General features: G+C 32.0%; 1 protein-coding gene across 1 annotated transcript in view; it reads left to right on the top strand.

Moving 5' to 3' along the window:
- The window catches only part of LOC126915292 (5-hydroxytryptamine receptor 1-like), a 210,057-nt gene that overhangs the window by 80,120 nt on the left and 108,548 nt on the right, over positions 1-21,389 (top strand). Inside the window, exons 2-4 of the mRNA XM_050719852.1 lie at positions 8,270-8,528; positions 16,887-17,182; positions 18,604-18,847. Of these exons, the coding sequence (XP_050575809.1) occupies positions 8,403-8,528; positions 16,887-17,182; positions 18,604-18,847 (666 nt within the window). The 5' untranslated portion in view covers positions 8,270-8,402. The remainder of the gene's footprint in view (positions 1-8,269; positions 8,529-16,886; positions 17,183-18,603; positions 18,848-21,389) is intronic.

Here is a 21,389-nt window from a genome sequence, read left to right as displayed (position 1 = left end):
TATTTTTACCAATCAATTAATTAATTTATTAACAATTAATTAAACTATAAATATTTTTATCTTAATTAAGTTTGACGTAGTAAATAACAATTTAGTTTTTAACGCAAGTAAACGTAATGATTATATTGTGGAGTCATTTCTAATTTAATTCGGAATTTTTAGATACCGTAAATTATTCGATAGATTAATTGCTGGTTTATTTTCCTTTCAATTTCCCTTTAATTAATACATTTTCAAAATTGACTTGACTTTATCAAATAGCTGTGAATAATGAAGGTATTCATAATGAAGACAGCACAAAAGACGGATATCTTGGATTTATGTGGAAACTTGAAACGCCGTTGTACACGAGTTTAATTTGTGAAACAACATGAGGTCCTTTTAAAATCTGTGGGAATTGCTTTACGACACATTACTTAAATTTGGAGATACATTGCTTAGATTTGTACAACGACAAGCCTCGTTTAATTTGTTCCTTTCGTGCAACGAGCAATCGTATAAATATATTTTACGATTGGGAACATAAAATATATAATTGCGAAACCTTTGATCATCTTGAGTTAAAATTATATTGGCAAACGAAACCAATTAGTGATATAAGGCAAGAGACGTTCTTAATAAATCAGAACCTACAAAGATACTATACAGTTGTGATTGATAGCTCGCATAATTTATCTCTTTTTAATTTGCACCTCAATATTTTTCTACGTCATTTCGTTTTCTGTTACCAGATATACAACTAAGCAAATAGATAGATGAAAGGTAAAACAAAAATGGTAAATGTATTATTAAATTAAAATACTAAAACTTGCTTTCTTCCATAGATCTATTCTGCAATGTTCCTTAGTCGTTTCTCTTATCTTTCAAATATTCTATCTAGTATCTATGTTATTAGTTCAGAATTTTATAAATTATTCAAAAAGCACCGAAAGTCTGCCACGGTTTTAAAAAATTAATTCTGGCTCTATTTAATATCTACATTATTAGTTGCAATTCTACAGCTCACTCATAAAGTGTTAAAAGTCTGTTTCTAAAAAGCTGGAAAATTGAAGCAAACGATAACCGATTGCAATCACACGAGCCAATTTGGCTTCTTCTTCCACTTCTTTAACACAGCGATGCATCTTGGAACACATACAGAGAACATCGAAAGATTCGCGCTATCTATCGTACAGTATAGACAAGGACGAAACAGAACAGGAAGTAGAGAAATTTCGTTCGAGTGTGCGAAAGAGTGTTGGAAGGTAGAACTGTTGAGAAAGGTGCGAATGAAGGAGCCTCGTAACGGTCTCAGTTGTTCCGTTCCTCTATTTCCTACGGTTGGCAGATTACTTCGGCGATATTCGGGCCGATCGATGGGGAAGCACGCGAGAGCTGCATTACGTGCCACCATTGAAATAAGAGGAACTCGTGTTACTGCGACACGCTAAGCAGTTCTAACTAACGTTCAACCTTTCCTGGCTCCTGCGTGTCCACGTAGCTAACGAAAACGAATGAAAATTCAGAGGATACGGAAATTAGTTTCCCGTCAAACGCTATTTTACGTTATAAATTGGAGATAAATTTAGTCAGCGATATTATTATTACGTTATAATTGACGTTATCTTGGATATAATAATTTGGGTATAAATTAGAAAAGTTTCGTCTAGGTATTAATTATCAGTAACAAAAATTAACAATGATCAGAAGTAAAATGAATTATAATGGAAGTGTTTTGAATTGTAAAGTGAAAACGAAATGACAATGATTAGTAGTAGACTAAGAGTGTCCTCATTGTCGGTAATGGTTATTCGGTTAATCAGGGACAATTTCCATCATTAATGATGATTATTGGTATCCAACAAAATTTTAATCATTTATCGTGGTCATTCGTAAATTAGTATTCTTTAATCATTTATTTTCTTGTTAAATCTAAAATTAAAAAAAGATTCTCTCGCCAATCCTCTTTGCACAAATTTTAAAAACCAATTGGAATTTAGCTCGCATTCAAAGTATGGAAATTGTGAAACATTTCTTTGCAACCTTTGTAACATTAAAAAATAACATTTTTCCAATGACCAATACCGCCAACAGAAGATTTTAAATTCTTTTATGCTTGCAAGTGAACGAACTTGAGATCAAAGTATTCTTAAATGATTACAGTATCGATTAGAACCTAAAAGCACAGAATTTCATCAAACATAGGTATCGCTGTAACAATTTCACGTGGCAAACAATTTTTCTAAAATTCGTTTCACAAACCCGTTCAAATCAACGATATAAAACGTGTATCGAGGGTTTGAGAAGAAAAAATATCATGGATCGCAAATCCTGTCGATACAAATTGAAACCTGTGAAGAGAGGTTTTATTTCTTTATAAGAAAAAAAGAGAAAGCTTTCCCGTGTGTGCTATTCGCATCGATATATTACAGAAACGTTTTTGAATAACCCTTGTTTCTCAATTAACGCCGGTGCTCTTGAGATTTCGTGCTCCATAGTTAATTCGTCGTCCAATCGAAAACATAACGTTGTTGTTTCGACGAGCTCGTTTTAACATCTAATTATAACGCTAATGCACAAAACGATTATGAAGCGTAATTACGGAGCGTGAAATGAGATTTTACTATATGATCTGATTTTGAATGGACCAAGTTTCAGCCGATTTCGTCAAATTATTACAATTCCCTTGTACAGGTACGCTCATTATAACATAAATTACGCATATTGAAATTTTCAAATGGAGGTATGCACTTTGAAGATAGAGAATCGTGTATGATGTATGCATCAGGTTTCCTCGAAATAGATTGCGGCTTTTAATTCTTTGTATTTGTAGTACATATTTGTATATATACTTTGTAGCAGCAGATATATTATGGGATTATATCAACTGTTTAACAATATATCCTGAGAGAGCAGATTATTCTCATTCTCTATATAATTTCATGAAAACTAATATTATGTTTGGAATTACTATGCTTATTAAGTTAACTGAACTGCGACTGATAAATATTTCATACACGAAACTTTAGAATAAAGAATATGCCGATGATCATAGTCGATAAACTAATTAGATATCTGACGGTGATGACGGAATAACAAAAGAATCTACTACCCGAAGATTTATCCGTGGATCATGAATAGGTCAGAATTTAACAAGCTTCTAAGATGGTAATTATATTTTACCCTTTGTTCGCTGGAAAATTACAACGTCCGGTCTTTGTTTCAAGCTGCATTAACGCGCATTAATCATTGTTAAGAAGTAACGTTCTAATAATATTATAAGAGACATTTTATCGATTAAATGTATGAAATAGGTAAAGGGTGGGTAATTGTAATCTCATTTAGTTTGGTCAAAAAAGAAAAGTGATACGAGTAACAAAATATCTAATTTGAGGAGACTGCTAAATTATGTATTTTGATACCTCATTTCATCAACATTGTAATTAAAAACCAAATTTATGAGAAGAAATTTAACATTATTCTAGACCATATACGTTTTAATTAATTATAAGGCATCAGTTTCTTTAGCTTCATGATTAATTACATTATAATTTTACATTTTGCCATGATGCGTTTTCTAAATTCGAAAAATTATAACGAATTTCTTATAACAATAAATGTAAATCACAATTTTATGAGAAACAACAAGAAAAGAGTTAAAATGTGTGATTAAATAGAAATTCAAATTATGGAACTAAATGAGTACAATTAGTATTTTCTCCAATTTCATAATTAGTCAACTTATTACTTTACGTCGTAAACTAGAACTTAGAATCACGCAAATCGTCAACAAATTATGTGTTTTCAATCTAAATAATAGAGCGTCTTTGTTACATCCATCAACAAGGAAAGAAAAAATGAAACAGAAAAATATCTCAAATCAATCATCCAATCTCCTAACAGAGGATTTTCCCTGCCAACTTTTGAAACATTAGATAGCAAATAGTTCAACCTAATCAGTACCCAGGGGAAATGTACGGTGATATATTCCTGTTTCACATGAATCTCGTCGGTGTCAGGATTTCAATGCACGTTTCCCCCATTTAGTGAAAATAGCGGCTGGCTACCGCCATTACGAAATTCAGTGTTGGGAGTATCCTTTAAATTGGAGATAAATTTAAGGTCGAGCGGACCTCGATCGAGCTTAACTATCAGGATGTTCCCGAATTAATGAGACCAATGTAGTGTAACACCCACGATTCCACAGAGAATCTCTCGGACCACCGGTCAACTTAAAGTCCGATTAAATAAAGGAACCTAGTCGAACTTCGCCTCGTCTTCCGATGTAATGGATAGCTGGTTAGAAATACCATAATTTGCACAATTACGTAACGTTTAAGTAACTTAACGAGTACTTCAACTCTTGGCAGACCAAGGTGACCTTTCAAGGGTCCAATACATGACTTTTACTATTATTTTCAATTATCAATAATTCCAGTACGTGAGAATACTTAGTGAAAAATATCTTGTTGATAAGGAGTGGATCAAATTGATGTAGTTGCAACAAATCAATATACTTATTTATTTATGTTTATTGTGCGGGTAACACTCTTTGTACAGACAAAGATCGATAAATATAAGTGAATAAATAATCAAGAACTAATAGTAAATCGTTCCTGACATACGTTTCTGATATATTTCGTAAATATGAACAGTGATTTGCAAAAAAATTCAAGTAGATGAGCCAGTAAATTGGTGTGTTTACAGATACAATTCATACAGCTATTAGACGCATAATTATTGCTATACAGAGATGTGTAGAATAATGGTAACTTCCTGAAAGCCCTAGAATACATTATCACCGATTATTTAAAAAAACTTATCTGCAAAATACTGTGAATTCTTATTGTAAAATAATCGATTAAATTATTAGTTCATAAAATTAGAATCTCCGTTATTTAAAACATTTGTTACCACATATTTTATATCTTAACAAAGAAATGTGAAAGGTCTTGGAAAACGCCAATGGTTCTAAACTTTCCATCGTGTAAATGTGAAATATCGGCAAACTGAGTTACATCCGGTAAAACTTGCAATGCAATCGTCCATCGCAAAGTTTCTGATACGCGTATTCATATTTCTTCCTGCAAGTTGTTACTTTGAAATCTTCGAAATTTCATTGAGAATCCGTCGGAACTCAAGTAGATAGGACTTGAATAATTTCTATCTCATCCTGAAAAGAACAAGATACGATTCATATATTATATAATTATTGTAAAAATAGCTCTCATTCATCATTATTATTGTTATTGCTGTTATTTACTATTGTACCAATTGCTTAGTAATTAATAACAATTGTTTAAAATCTATTGTAACTACAATACTTTATTTGCTAATTACAAAACTAAAATGCTTAGAAAATTTAAAAAATTGTTTTGGCAATTGCAATTGCTCTAATTGCTTCGGAACACGTACGTACTTAGGATCGTAAAATATAAAATCTAAGAAGTAACCAAAATAACGCAGAATCCTGACTATTTAGCCTGTTAACCACTGAAGCACGGCGAACATTACTTCGAACTATGTATATACACATACAGTATTGAATTTCATCGACAGAAGCTACGATTCAGTTATTTCTTCCTAGCGATTTAATCGTAACAACTTCAATGAAATGTACGTATGTTGTGACATGATGGAATTCGGGTAACGTGATACAAATATACGTATACGAAAAAGATACGAAGTATAGCACGTTCATCATTAATCGCACTTGAGGTCCCAGTAATCGCAAGTCAAGGGATTCTATATCTGCGATATAGAATATATGCGAATATATGCGATTGCTATATCTTCTTCATAGTATTTAGAGACTTTGTACAGTTGAATTTCATTTTTAGTTCTTTGTAATCGTGTATCTACTCTTCCTAGGATGGACTTCCTAGTTGTAAGTGAATACGATTAATTTCTAGATGGTTAGGAAAAGCGCGTGAATTAAAATAAATGCTCTTTGATTAAAATATAAATGAAATGATAATTAAAGATATGGACATTTCATTTCTATTTCCATTTACGTTTCCATCTGCATGTTTACTTCTACGTTCTATTATCGTCTTGCTCAGTGTTGTAAAAATATTTTTCTTCCGCGAAACGGCCGTAAAACGCTATTCTCATCAAGTGGCTGCCAGGAATACAGCACGTAATATCGAATAATTTTAAGAATTCGAATAATTCGAACGACAACGCAAACGCTCGAGTCAATGTGGTTGTATGGTTTATTAATTTCGTATCTCTGCTTAATTTATATTTCGTGCAATGTATTTCCGCACTGGGGAAGCGTCTTAATGATAGCAGTGATAAAGCAATTAAAATCTTAATTACTTAAACTTAGGAATTAACTGAGCTTGCTTCTCCAGTTTTCCTGTTTGTACAATTTGAAGCCCAATAAAGAAAAAATGTAACTGGTATAAATTATTCTAGAAATTAATCGCTCGAATCTAAATTTAGTTTGAAATTACATTTCAATATTGCCATATTGCTCGTTGCATAAAAATTATAAAGGTAATGATATTCGAGGTATATCTATTTTTTGACTGTGGACATAAACATCCTCAAAATTATAGAAATATGTTTATTTTAAACAAATTTAGTGAGGTATTCTATTAACCGATAATTTATTTTACCTTGCATTGTAATATGTGCATTACATGATTTTACTCTCCCATATCACAAATTAAATTCTTATGAATTATTACATATTGACACCATTATTTACACTACGGTTATTAAACTATTATTTATTGAAAATATTGAATGCTGCTGCACAATGTGCACAACTAAACAAGATTTGATTAATTAAAATTTTTCATTACAAATTACAATCAATTCCCTGTTGTATATAGGCAAACAGACATTTTCGTATATTTATCCTTTTAAATTTTCATTGCGTTGTAACATACTCATTACTTCTAAGTTTTCTCGTGAACATCAGCCCTTTCGAAGCAATTTGAACTTCCCAAGTAGTATACACCGGTTTTACCAGAGCAAACCCACAGACATTCGAAATTCCAATCCAGTCTGCAACCCAATTTCAATTACTCGTCTCACCCAAGAACAGTGATACAGACACCATCTTGGTATTCCCATGTTTCACGTGTCTACCGAACTACTCTATTACACCTGTACCGTGCGCTGATGAGAAGATAGTTAGACAAAGGAATGTGGGTCTGATTGGTTCTTTCTGATAAATTCGATCATCATACGATCATAAAGATAAGGGCGTGAATTGACCAAAAGTGTCGCATGTGTAAAAATGTATCCGTTCCAACTGGATTCATATAATCAGTACAGCCATTCAAATCGATATATTCTCCGGATCTTTTACTGTTTTGTAATATCCACAAAGATTTTTGCAGCAGGTTAACTGTACCCAATATAAAACACTATAATATCTCGGCAAGCAACACAAATCAATCAACAACAACATAAAGTATTTCAATAAAAGCAAAACATATATTCAAGGTAATATAAAGATATATTCAAATCTGAGCTTTGCTTGAAAATCTGTCGTTGAGTCTTTGAGAGGCGAATTGAATAGTGAGATTTTTTAGTAATGTCAAATTAAAAAATGCTATTTTCGCATAATTTATCGTTAAACATATTTGTTTTTGAATATTCAAAAGAAATTTCCCGTTAACTTTATTTTTCTTTTAGCATGAGAAAATTTTATTTATTTTATTTATTTTATTTATTCTATTTATTCTATTTATTCTATTTATTTGTTCTATTTATTTGTTCTATTTATTTGTTCTATTTATTTGTTCTATTTATTTGTTCTATTTATTTGTTCTATTTATTTGTTCTATTTATTTGTTCTATTTATTTGTTCTATTTATTTGTTCTATTTATTTGTTCTATTTATTTGTTCTATTTATTTGTTCTATTTATTTGTTCTATTTATTTGTTCTATTTATTTGTTCTATTTATTTATTCTATTTATTTATTCTATTTATTTATTCTATTTATTTATTATACTTATTATTTAACTAAATTATATATATAAATATAATATATTTATATTATACTTATATATGTATAAACTAAAATCATAAAATAAAAAGGAAGTTAAAAGAATAAATGAAATTTATATTTTATAAACAGAATTATACATTATAAACAGAATAAGTAGAATATTTATGATATTTATATAATGATATATAGAATATTAAATATATAATAATATACAGAATAATAAATAGAATATTTATTATATTTATATAATAATATTGTATTTATTATATTTATTATTATATTATAGTAATTTTAATTTCTGTTTATTTTATGATTTTAGGTTTGCGAAGCGGGAACGTCGAACAGTTGGGGCAGGTCGTGGAATCGTGAAATCGAAGGTTCTCATACCCAGAGGAGAGTAGCCGTCTACAAGGGGGGTGATTTCGATACTGCGGACTACCAACTACGCAAGTATGAACAGCACGGACGTAATCACCGTGGAAAACACCCTCCCTATGGGACAGAGCACTGTCACCACGGAATACAACGAAGTGTTCGACAGTTTCCCCGGAAGATATTCGCCCTACACGCCACTGCAGGTAAGATTGATAGAGCAATAGTTTACGACACTTCGTCCAGGGACTACTTGAAACTTTGAGATTAACCCTTAACGAGTATCTAAACAGTCGCACAAGGATTTTTATCGTTTCGGACGCGTAGCGACATACACTTGGGAATAAAAATAAATGGTCAGATAGTGGAAGTAGATATCGATGAAGTTTGACCAAAATAAATGTTATATACTGCCTTATTTATTGCGTGTCAGAGGTGGCTACTCAACATATGTTACCGCGCTGCAGCACGCTGAAATGTTTTATAAGTCGCCGACATTATAATTTTCGTTTTGTGCTATTATTTCTTCGCGGCCCACTGTCGGAGTGAGTTGACTCTTTGAATGAACGAACCGTACATCAATAACTGCTGCTGGCTCGCAGTTTGCTTTCAACTCGTCAAACGTGAACACAATATTTGAAAATCGCTTTTAGACTAAACGTAAATCTATCGCTGTCCACTGTATCAGTATAGCCGTTAATATCCTCTCCCACCATCCCACACATTTTTTCTTTGGTTGAAATGTTCTACATTTGTACTACATTGTACTACGTAGATGTTCCCTTACTAGTCACATAACGACCTACTCGTTTCTGTGACTGCTGTGAATTTTTAAAGGTTTTTTTCACTCTGTTGATTTAGTTCAAATCTTGATTTCATACACGAGTATATCAATCCCTAAAAATGAATTCCGAGGATTCTTTATTCAGACAAAATCATTTTCTATGCGATCTTTCAAAGAAAAAATTCAAATAATAACACTTGAGGGGACTATTCTTAATTTGACTAGCGTTCAGATCAAATGAAAGAAGCTGCTCAACACACAACATCAAAATGATTGAATCAATTTAATTAAATTTATGATTATATGTGCATGTAGCACGCAGCACGCTAAATGTAAAATCCGTGAGCCGCTACTGATCTTTATAGTACATAGATTATTTAGTAAATAATTTAAATTATTCGTATAAAAGAGTCATAATATAATCTTATTATTATATGTCGGAAATGAAAAGACACCGAAGTCTTCCCTTTGGAACTTTGGGAAAATCCCTTAACATTATAATCTAGATTCTAATCATAGCAGTAATTAAGCAATTGTCGTCATTCAATCCGATTGTATTTGTTCGAGATTTGTGATAATGAGCTTAGGCTCGAGACGACAACCAGTCGCCGAACGTAACCGTGGTCAAGGGATGATTGTTTTGCCTAATAAAGGTATGGAGTAATGGTATAACTCTCCTTAAAAAGAAATAGTCGTAGCGGCACTCGTCAGTAAACATTCCAACGGTTTCTGTCCCGTGGCTCGCTACACACAAACCCTATTCTTCGGGCAAGGTGATTACCAGATGTCGATGCATCTCCACAGTTCAGTTAGTCTGACGACCCGTCACAAATCTTAAGATTTAGTTAACTAAAGTCCTTCAAACAGACAAACAGTCTTTGTCCCAACTACGGGAAGATAGGGGAAATTTATTTTTTTTACGAATGACACTTCCCACTAGCAACTTTCCCTCAAGGGCGGCTAGCATCCTTCTCTAACCACCAACATGGTAATTGACCAATTAACAACAACGTCAATTTCCCTCACTTTCCGAACGAACGATTTTCTTGACGAATCCGATGATCTCGTGTCCTTAATCAAATCCAATCCACATCCACATCCAATGGTTCGCATTCTTAATTGTGTTAAATGATTCACATACTGCAGCGTGAATGAAAAATATATGTCGCAACTATCATAGATAGTGAAATTACTACTGTGAGTCACATGCAATCTAAGTAATGCATGTAATCTAGATGATGGTAAAGCTACCATGCTTCTGTATAAATGGCAAGCCTTCTTGACCGTGTCATAAATCTGGCCTAATACCAAACTTTAACAACGGTGAAACTGATCAGATGATTACCTAACTTTCCCTGTAGATATGTAGGTCTTCATTGTATCGTGACACAACAGAACCGGCCTTAATGTTTATCTGCGCACGCAGTTAGGTCATTAACGCGAACTTGGGAACAATTAGGGTACGTTGAATGATATCTTCTTTTTTCTCGTGTTTGGCAAACTTAGGATTAGGGGTGTAGAGGACAGCGGAAAGTAATTAATGGACCACTTCGTGGTTCTGTAGGGGACGGTCTCGTTTGCGTTTCGTGTTACGTGGCTTGACGAGAATGTTTGTTAAATTTGTGGAGTTAATTTCGGCGAAATTTTGAGGTTTACGAAATAGACTGAAAGTACGTTTGATATGATATGAAATTAGGGCCGGACGTTTAGTCTTCGTTATATTTACATATACTAGGTTGGAAACTTTGTTAAATTTATACATTGAAGTGTTTTTTATTTGACATATTCCATTTCTTAATTTTAACGAATTAGGAATTGATAATTACATACGCGTAAAGCTTCATAAAATCCGGTACTTTATGCAGTTTTTATGCTTTTTGCAATTATTAACAAATATTAACGTGGTTGATTCATTGAGATGAAGCAAAATCAAAATAAGCTTCCTGGGGTAATAAATCCAGTTTTTTATCGCTGTCGCTTCCACGGGAGTATTGACAGGTAATGATTGTGTTGATTAAAAATCTGTTCTTGTCCCATAATACAATAACTTCAAGTATGTTAATATGTCATCATATTTATTATTTGAATTATAATTTTTTAACGAACATTTAAATGGTATATGTTTAAGTATATAACATTTTTTATACTCAGATAGTAACAAAGTTTGCCTATGAAGTCCTGGAACATCCTGTATATCCCCACATAATCATTATACTTGATCACCAGGTAATTAAATTTCCTTTTATCGACTTCTTAAACTTTATCCTCCTCCATGCTATTCGAAGAATGTAGTAAACTATACGTATAACTAGCTTTCGTGTGGCCGCGAACTGGTATCACCTTGATCCCACGAGATTATACGAAAATCCATTTAAGTTTCTCATACCTTCGACAGGGCGGATATCGAAGGAAGATCATTGGCGCAAGATTAACGTAAAGATCATGAATAATTATGTCGGGTATGTTTGCAATAAAGCATCGTCTAGGGTGGTATGTCGTACGGTAAAGTTCTTGCGGTTGAAAGTTCGAGAACTGTGCAGTTAACAATAAGTATATAATTAGCTTAGTCCACGTAGACGATGGAGAAGACGAAGGAAGTGGCGGTCCTTTTATTAGCGAGTCTAGATAATCTCGCGAATAACTGTATAAATAATCCTTGTTCCGTTGCTGCGCCCTTTCGACGAAATGTAATAGTAAAAGGCATAGAATGTCAAAGCTTCATCTTCCTGGGACAAAGTGTCGGTGAAATATACAGAGAAAATTATTTAAACATCGTTTTACAAAGTCGCGTAGACGGTAGAATCCGAGTATTTTGGATAACCATACAGGATAATTTATTCGGTTGGATCATCGTGGATCGGATAATCATTCATAGAATATTTTTATGGTCCATTTGTTCCTAAAATTTTAGGATGTTTTTTATTTTAATCGGTGTAGCGGTACATGAGTCAGAGGACCTACTGAGTCCTACCGTGCAGATCTATTCTTCGTGCGATCGCGCTATCTTTCCCGGAGCAATCTGCAATTTTTTTTCGTTATGAAATCGGCACTTATATTTTATTAGACTATCTTCTATCAGTTCAAAGAAACAGCGAATAAAAGTACAAAATAACGAATTTCATAGCTGACAAGCTAGCCTGTTAGTCTGTATTTATCTTGTTAGTAGTGTATGAATATTATCTTCCATCATTCAGTTTGGAATATCTTCTACGTATTTCACTTTGCGTATTACAAAGCAAAGCTTATACCGTGAAATATCTTATTACAAATTCTTTGTCTTCAAAGAACCGTTCAAATACCTAACGTAAGCATAATCAGCTTGATTTATCGAATTTTCTGTAAATAATTCCTTCCTTTGCATTCGCAGAAAGCAAGCAATAACAAGTACATGCCAGGATAAAGGATCTTTCCTGGGTCTCAACCCGAGAAAAATTTCGAAAGCTAGATTTTATGTCGGGCAATGAATCATTTTATCTTTTTCTGTTATTTTATTCAAAGGTAGCGCGTTGTCGTAGATTTTTTTCGTTTCCCCATACAAAACGTTTCTTTTTGCCTTTTCTTTATTTATTTAACGTCGCGTCAGTTTATGAGTCATTATCGATCATTGTTACATTACAAGTTATAAAGTTATGTTAGTTAATTCTAAATTAATTATTAATTAAATATGTGTGATAAGTTGAAATAATAATTTAAGCAGCATGCGTGTGCAGATTTTGGGAAGGAATAAAGATATATATCTATGTTTTAATTTTAGCATAAATGATTCACTTTATAATTCTTTAATTAAGAAATTAGTTAATTTAAGCGATCTTTAATACTTATAAGAGGTTTCTCTTTTTCTCCTAAAGTAATGGAATATTCTTATGATAATATTATACGTTTAATATAGTATATATAATGTTCTATATTACAGTTGTTGCGTAGAGAATTTAAACGTTCAAATATTTTCGTGAACCATATACTTCTGTATATACTTCTAATCTCTCTTTGAAAATCCGGCGAAAGGTAACGCGACCGAAGTTCTCGTGTAGCGAGCTGATATACATCCTTAATATAGTTCAAAAATTCCATTACAATGCGGTTGGCAAATCCAAGGATTTCGATAAAACTTCCGTAATTCGCGTCACTGTCCCTGTGAACTTCGTAATTGGTTTGCCTTTAAAGCGATGAATTTAGAGGACGATTCTTTGGAGAAGTCCTTCATAAGTAACTTCTCATGATCGCGCCAATAAAACTCTTTCGAAATCCTTATCACTTTTCTATTGAAAGGTGTATCAATTCCGACATTATTCATCGGCTGTTCTTAGTACGATTCATGTCAAAGTAATGAAATATAGCTTGTAGAATTAGACTGTGGATTTTTATGCGATTATGAGAAATTTTAAAATTCGAGAATACATAAAAGGCGCGTGATATACAAAAACACATAAAATATCCAAAATATAAGCTCTTTATAATATTTAACGTCTAAATTTCTCTCTAAGTAGTACACTTTTCAAAATATGAATTTGCATAAAAATTGGCAATTTAATCTCCACTCACTTTCTCGCTTAATATCACTTCTATAGAAATTCAATCTAGATATTATTTTCCCTTTATCCTTCATTGGTGAGCATTCTCTAGATTCGAAATATCTGTCGATACCTCAGTTATTCTTGCATTTCTATAGAAACATTATACACCGGCCACACTCGATTCATCGATCGTTTCTTAGAAATACAGAGAAGTTTTCGCTAGAGCTTCAACTCTTTCACTTATGAAATAATAAACTACAAATAGAAATAAAAACATAAATCTACACAGTCTGTATACTCGATTTAAAAAATTTCGTTAGCTTTGATATAAAAGCTTAGCGAAAAACGTAAAAATGTAAAAGTTAATCTTATGTTTCGACACATTTTGTTTCGAAGTAACCTGATTGAGCGAAAATTTTTAATTTGCATAACTCTCATTCGGTTTTGAATCGTTTTTTTTCATTTAACGAATTGATTGGATATTTGAGAAATTATCAGAGGATGAAAGGGGTGAGGTTTATCGCGTCATTAACGCGGCCGTGATTAAGGTATGCCCTTTCTATCGATGACTGCATTTCGTAAATTACATGATCTGATTATGGGATTTCGCTCGAATGAAATGCAAAGCCTAATTTTAGATGCGATCCATCTCGAATACTATAACACTAAAACACCCAATTTATATCGATGAAGTTTAACTTTGAGATATAGCCATGAATTGGGTGCACTGAAAAATTTAATAGAAATGATTTAAAGCGATAGCTGGCTGCGTGTACAACGTACATATATCGAGTTTTTCCCCAGACTCTCAAATTCGAGGATAAATTACTCGCGTGCTTACACAGAAAGCATCCTCTTTATTTCGATAAAATATTCCACTGAAATGATACTGAAACACTTCAAGTATGTCGATGTGCTTGAAAATTTCGCGAATTTAGTCAATTTCGATACCTTCCCTCTTTTGTTATTGCGAAAGTAGATAGCTTTATTTTATTTGTGATTTTGTATTATTTTCAGTTTATAATTGTATATTATTTATTATTAATCGTCTGTATTACGAGAATTTTTTAGATACAATGAACCAACAAATCCAGCATACTTAACGTGATAATAAATAGAAAATATACATAGTAAATTTGTAAAGAGTATTATAAATTTTTGGAAATCAAGAATTTTGTTTCAGGAAGGAAAGGTTGTAAATGTTTGCAAATTTGCGTGTATAGTATCATTCTTCTGTTCTTCATTTTTAAATGCTGATACTAATAAATAATAAAAAATTTCACATAATGACTTTCATAATCAATATCGCTAATAATATTACTTATAATTTTGTAATAATATTATTGTAGGGGAATAATAGTTAGTATAATATAAACTACACATTACAAAGCTTTTGAGATTATGTTTCATGACAAAAGTACATGTTCAGCATTTTTGTTCCGATTAATATCGAACGGCTAAATAATGTAGGAACTAAGTAGGGTAGCTCATTACGCTGACGTGTATTCAATATTTGTGCATCGATAATGAATAAATAATTCTTGCGTTCTTTCGTCCTCTTTTATTCTATCTTATAAAGTTCCACAATATAAAGACAGGTATTATATAAATATTATTTGTTCGTATACAATATTGTAAGAAATAAAAATCGGATCCTCGACGAACATATTAAAGATGCAAAAATATATGCAAATATGTAAAATATCCAAGTATGGTGCTTGTTATAGCATTTTGTTAGTGGAACTAATCTCTATCTTGGTCCTACTCTTTCAACCGTAGTCATAAAAATATGGAGTTGCATAAATATCCGCAGTGTAGCTATAATAAATACAATGGTATGGCAATATGTATTGTACGTGCCGCCGAATTCGTTTATACCAGTGAGCATAAAATGTTGAAATCCAGTGATACATACATACACCGGGCCACTATAACAATGATTTTTACGATAAAAATGCCAAGCCACGTGATAAATATAAATAAAGGGTGGCGAGCATGAGAATAACGTGTTGCAGTTTGTAAGATTATCTTAAATTAAACTGTACGTTTTACACAGTGATCAGTTTAATTACGGTTATAATTTCGTTTTATCCTGTTGTTAAATGTTCCTGATGTATTAATTATTTGTTACTATATTGTTAAAACACTTCAGTTCGTACTTTGTACTTAATTGTGATATTTCAACTTCTCGTGCTTTAACGAAAATTTGTTATTAAATTAAATACTTCGTCCTGAAATTTGTCATTAACAATTGTTAGTTTGGTTATAAAGTTCTTCATCGATAATTTCAAACAAATTTTAATGCAAATTTGCTAGCAGTTCTCAGTTAAACCGGACACTCTGTATATCGATTTCAAGATTTGCTGTCGTTATGTTCTTGGTCATCGAGTCTCGCGAGACCGATGTCGTCGTACTAGATCTGCTAATCTAGCAATCTAGGTGTGTATTAGATCTACCGATTCCAACATTTACACTGTTGTGTTCTACGATGTCCATGTCGGATGATTGAGTTTCAATGTTGAAACTGTCATTCCTGCTCTAGGTACTGATTTCATAAACAGATTTCTGTGTAATTGTTACAGCAATCTGTTGAAGGTATTTTGATGGTTCTTTTATAATATGGACTTTCATAATCTCAAAAAATATTATATTAAGTTTCTTATAACAACATAATATACATAAAATGTCGTTTTATAGCAAAATAATAATAATCAATTGACTTGTACTACTGTGATTCTTAATCTATTAGCTAGTATATCTCAGTGTAAATAATAGAAATTAAAATTAAAGACCTAATTAAATTCAGGTTACCTTTAACTCACTGACAATCATTTCATCGACATTCTCTTTTGTTGACAATTATTATACTTATCACCATATGCTATCGTGGATTATGTATCCTTATCTACACATACAATATGCATAAAAAATAAGAAAGTATAATAATTAATGCCGACAACATGTCGATGACATGATCGCCGGCGATTTTAACGTTTTAATAAATAATTATCGTCGGCAAACGCGGTGTCGATGGAAGCGTTATTGATAAAATGATTATCGGTGATTTAAAAGCAGACATTCAATTCCGTTACAAGTAACTGAAATTAAAGCTTAAGTTAAATTCTATTAGAAAACAATCAAGATAAATTATAATCCAGATTACGAATATTACGAATCGACATGGAGTTAATTTGAACTGCTTAATTCAACGCTCTCAGCTAAAAAATCAATCTATTTTATAACATGTTATTTTTGTTTGTTCGCAGGCAATATTTCTGATCATGGTCCTTAGTACCATCATATTGGCGACTGTGATTGGAAACGTTCTAGTCTGCGTGGCCGTGTTCCTCGTTAAAAGGTTGCGAAAGCCGTGGAACTATCTGCTGGTTAGCCTTGCCGTTAGTGATCTCTGCGTCGCTCTTTTGGTAATGCCGACAGCGTTGATTTACGAGATCTCTGGCGAATGGCCCTACGGACCAGCTATGTGTGACTTTTGGGTTAGCCTCGATGTACTTAGTTGCACGGCTAGCATCCTGAACCTCTGCATGATCGCAGTGGACCGGTGAGTAGCTTCCGTGACCAGAAATTTCGTAGGAAATTGAGTTTTGCGATTGATCGAGTCTCGTGAAATTGAATTACACCATGTAATTGAAGAATCAAATTTGGGATTGTTGTAATTGATAGGGTTATAGGGGCGTTTCATGTAGTTATAACAACAAAGAAGAAGTAAAAGACATCGTATAGTTGTTACAGCTGCTTTAATCGACTGATAATACATGCCAATGATTATTATACATTCTGTGAGATTTTTTATTAGTTGCCTGATTTATTTAAAATATGAATATTTTAAAGGACATTTGGACGATTTTAAAGGCTATATTAAAATTAAATCCATCTTCTTTCCTCAAAAAAATATGAAATCGTCGTCGATTATTCAATTAATAACATAATCACATTGTAGACGTCCAATATCATGAAGAGAATGTTCGAAAGTAGTACATCAGAAGTACGACGTTCTTCGTGACAAGTAGAATATATTAATATCGCGAATGAAAAGCTCTCAGCTATCTATAAAATTTCAACCTCATATTTCTTTCAGCGTTATATATATATATGTATATATCCAAAATTAATTTCGATTAACAAGTTTTCAAATGCATCTATCGCTTGCTGAATATGTAATACATATTTTTCAACTTCACGTTCGTTAATTTGATTTAAATTTCAGCTGATAATTTATACATATAATTACTAATATTCACGTTACAATCGATATTTAAAATTTTCTTAAATTACGTATCTTCATTCAACAAGAAGAGGTTGATGTTTTTGCTTTACGACTTTTAACAAAGGATGCAATAAAAATAGCAAATCTATTCGGTCACATAAACGATCGCTATGAAGAACGAACTAAACTAGATCATAACTTCTGATTCCAAGTATTACATTCTAACGCATAATTTCATCGAACGAGAAATGTAGAGAATAATTTAGCAACCCCGTGACACGTATTTTCTTTACACTTTGTACAAGTTGACATACGAACTTGTAACAAGAGATATGTAATTCATAGAAGCCACGTAAAGAAGATGAGGGAAGGGATACGAGAACGAAACGTCCCATAAACAGTAAAATGGGGTTTGGTTTATTTAACCCCTTTACGTTTGTACCCATATGAAGTACTGACACAACCAAGTGTCTAAAATACACAAGTCTGTGTGAGATACGGGCACAGCCAACCAATCATCTTTCGTACATTCTTGCTACTGATAAAGATAATCACGTTTTTGTATTTATAAAAACATTTTATGAGATTAAAAATAAGCGTGAATAGTTTCGCATGTCGATTGATTAGTATGATGGAGTGAGACGATATTTAATAGACGATATTAATTAGACGATAATTAGACATAATTAGACGATATTTCTGTATTATATTAACCGAAAAATATATGAATACATGTTTTCGTGTCGCTGTTGCAGGTTCTTTGCTATAACGAAGCCACTGCAGTACGAGACGAAAAGAACACCGCGTCGAATGGTTCTTTATATTAGTCTCGTTTGGTTTGGAGCTGCCTGTATTAGTTTGCCACCATTATTAGTTATGGGAAACGAGTATACTGATCCCCAGGATGGACCTACACATTGCACTATTTGTCAGAACTTCTTTTATCAAATTTTCGCTACGCTTGGCAGCTTCTATCTACCTTTGGGGGTCATGATTCAAGTAAGATATAGTTGAATCTAATTCTCATTAATAAGTATCGAAATACGTGCTCGCTTAGTACGAAATATGATAATCGATCCACGTTGTCATGAAACGATTAATCATAATTTCGGATTGTTTGGACATAAAATAGAGTACACATTGTCAATGTAGAGATTACTTGCGAAAGTTATAGAAAAATAATGAATTAACAATTGAACGTTGATCTCACGATTTTCTGCTTCATAACTCATTCAAAAATGAAAAAATGATGGGAATTAGATGGGACTTGGGCCAACTGTTATAATGCAGATTTAATTTTTGAAATTTTTAATAAAGGATACTAATGTAATGAAAACTATTCACTGCATACTATATAGTAAACAAAGAGATTTTTTTAGCGAGTGCTTAAAATGTTGATATTCAAATGGCACACTTTCATTGAGGAAAATCTCTACATTTACAAAACGCAAGGTACTGTAAAATTCTACTCGGTCGTAGGTTTTAAAGTGTTCTTAATTACGAGTTTAGAATAGATTCACTAGAACTCGAAAAGTTCGTTCTCAAATTCGAATTTAAGAGTCCTCCGATTCTGAGCACGAAGCGTTCTAATTTCAATTATTCTCCGAGAAAAATAGAAAGCTTCGGGGCATTAAGACAATTATTTACAAAAGATTTAAATTACCTACTGAACTAGATTCTATCGTATTCTCAGATTATTCTTTCTTTCATTATCGAATAAGTTAATGGAGAGAGTAACAAGTGAGCTAATGGTTAAGAATGATTATTAGGAAGCTTCAGTAATCTATTATAGATTCGTTGCTTTAAGGAATAAGGAGCGAGTTAATAGTTAATAAGGATTAAGAAATTATTAAGAAATCTTGCTAATTATTTTAAGCTTCAGAGGTATTCCCACTTCTAAGCGACGTAATAAGTTATCGAGCTTTATTAAATTAATTCAAACGTCGACGATGTATAGAGATTAGAGAGTCATTGCAACTTGATGATATATCGGCTGACAACAAAGTTAGTTATTTCGATCTAATGAAGCTTGATTAATGTGTTAGAAAGTGTGTTACGTTACCAAGTGGATTGTCTACAGAGCAGCGCGAGTGATGATTATAATTTCTAACTTGCGCTAACTCTAAATCGATCGAGCTGCTCATAAATCAACCCTTCCATCCTCTGTTAGAAACTATTAAAACTTGGTAACTTGTAATACTTTCTTGGTAAAAGAAGCAAGCAGAAATTATTATTAGTGATATATATTCGCTATAAATTTTATGTATCTATATTTTATATATTTGTTATTTCCTTTGTCGTTAAAGAATAAGCATTAAGAACTCTTATAATTCATAAAGTATTTTACAAATCATAAAATACTTTATAATTTAAGTTTAATGTTTTATAAATTGTCAGAATCTTTTGGTATCAAAAACCAATAGTTAAAAATTCTTCTTTAAATTGAATTTCTCGCTATATTATACTAGCTTCAATTAGAATATCTAATTCTTGTTGGTCAGTTTGACAATTTCATTTGCAAGAATACAAATGATTAAACATAAAATGTCACGTTTGCAATTATAGTTTCATTAATTCTTCAAGTAGAATTGGCACTATTTAATTTGCAAAGTGCCAAAGATTGAAAGATAATACCGTTTGGTTTTTAATTAGTTTACTATTAATAACTTTTCTGAAGGGGAAACTGAATTTTTCATTATGACGCGAATTACGCAATTATTCAGCGCCATAAAGTAGGTCCCCTAGCGTTTTCTCAAGTAACACTTTGTTTGTCGATCGTAATCACGATGTTTCGTTGAATTAATTGAAATTACTATCGACTGTATTACGTAATTCATAGTTGTATCGGTTTTACATTTATATCTATCATAATTCTTCGCTCCTTAATTACAATCTCAGTTTAATTAACTCGTAGACAGTAAACATTGTAGTAATTGATTTTCTTGGCTGGACAAAATTCAAAATAGAATGATAATATTAAATCAACGAAATATGCTATAAGGAAATTGGACAAGCTTTTTTCTCTTATTATTAAATTGTAACATATGCAATATACGATTTTTAACAATTCATTGTATTTTATGGCAAATTTCACTGAATTTTGAAAACAATAAGTTTATACACCTACACAAAAAATAAAATATTAAATCATAAAAAGAGAAAATCTTACAAAATGTAATTTTTAATACATGACAGTATAAAGCTTTAAACACACATGTATTAATCTATACATCGGTATTTCAATTCGTGTATCTTTTTACGCACGGATACCCGAGTATTAAAATACATTTACTGAATCAATTTATGGAATGAAAATATCATTTTACAAATTTCCGTGTTGTAAATACGAGAAAAAAATTCCAGCACAATATTTACGTAATTCTTAACGAAAGATTTAACATAGTAAGAGTAACATTGGTTACGTTCAAGCTAATAGAAAAGATCATATGTCGAAAAGAAATTATTTTTTACTAACTATTTTAGAAAATATAAATACTTTAGATTTTTTATATCAGAACGAAAAATTAATTGAATAAATAGT

This window comes from Bombus affinis, chromosome 4, assembly GCF_024516045.1.
Source record: "Bombus affinis isolate iyBomAffi1 chromosome 4, iyBomAffi1.2, whole genome shotgun sequence".
Lineage (NCBI taxonomy): Eukaryota > Metazoa > Arthropoda > Insecta > Hymenoptera > Apidae > Bombus > Bombus affinis.
This window is presented reverse-complemented; position numbering and strand designations above follow the sequence as displayed.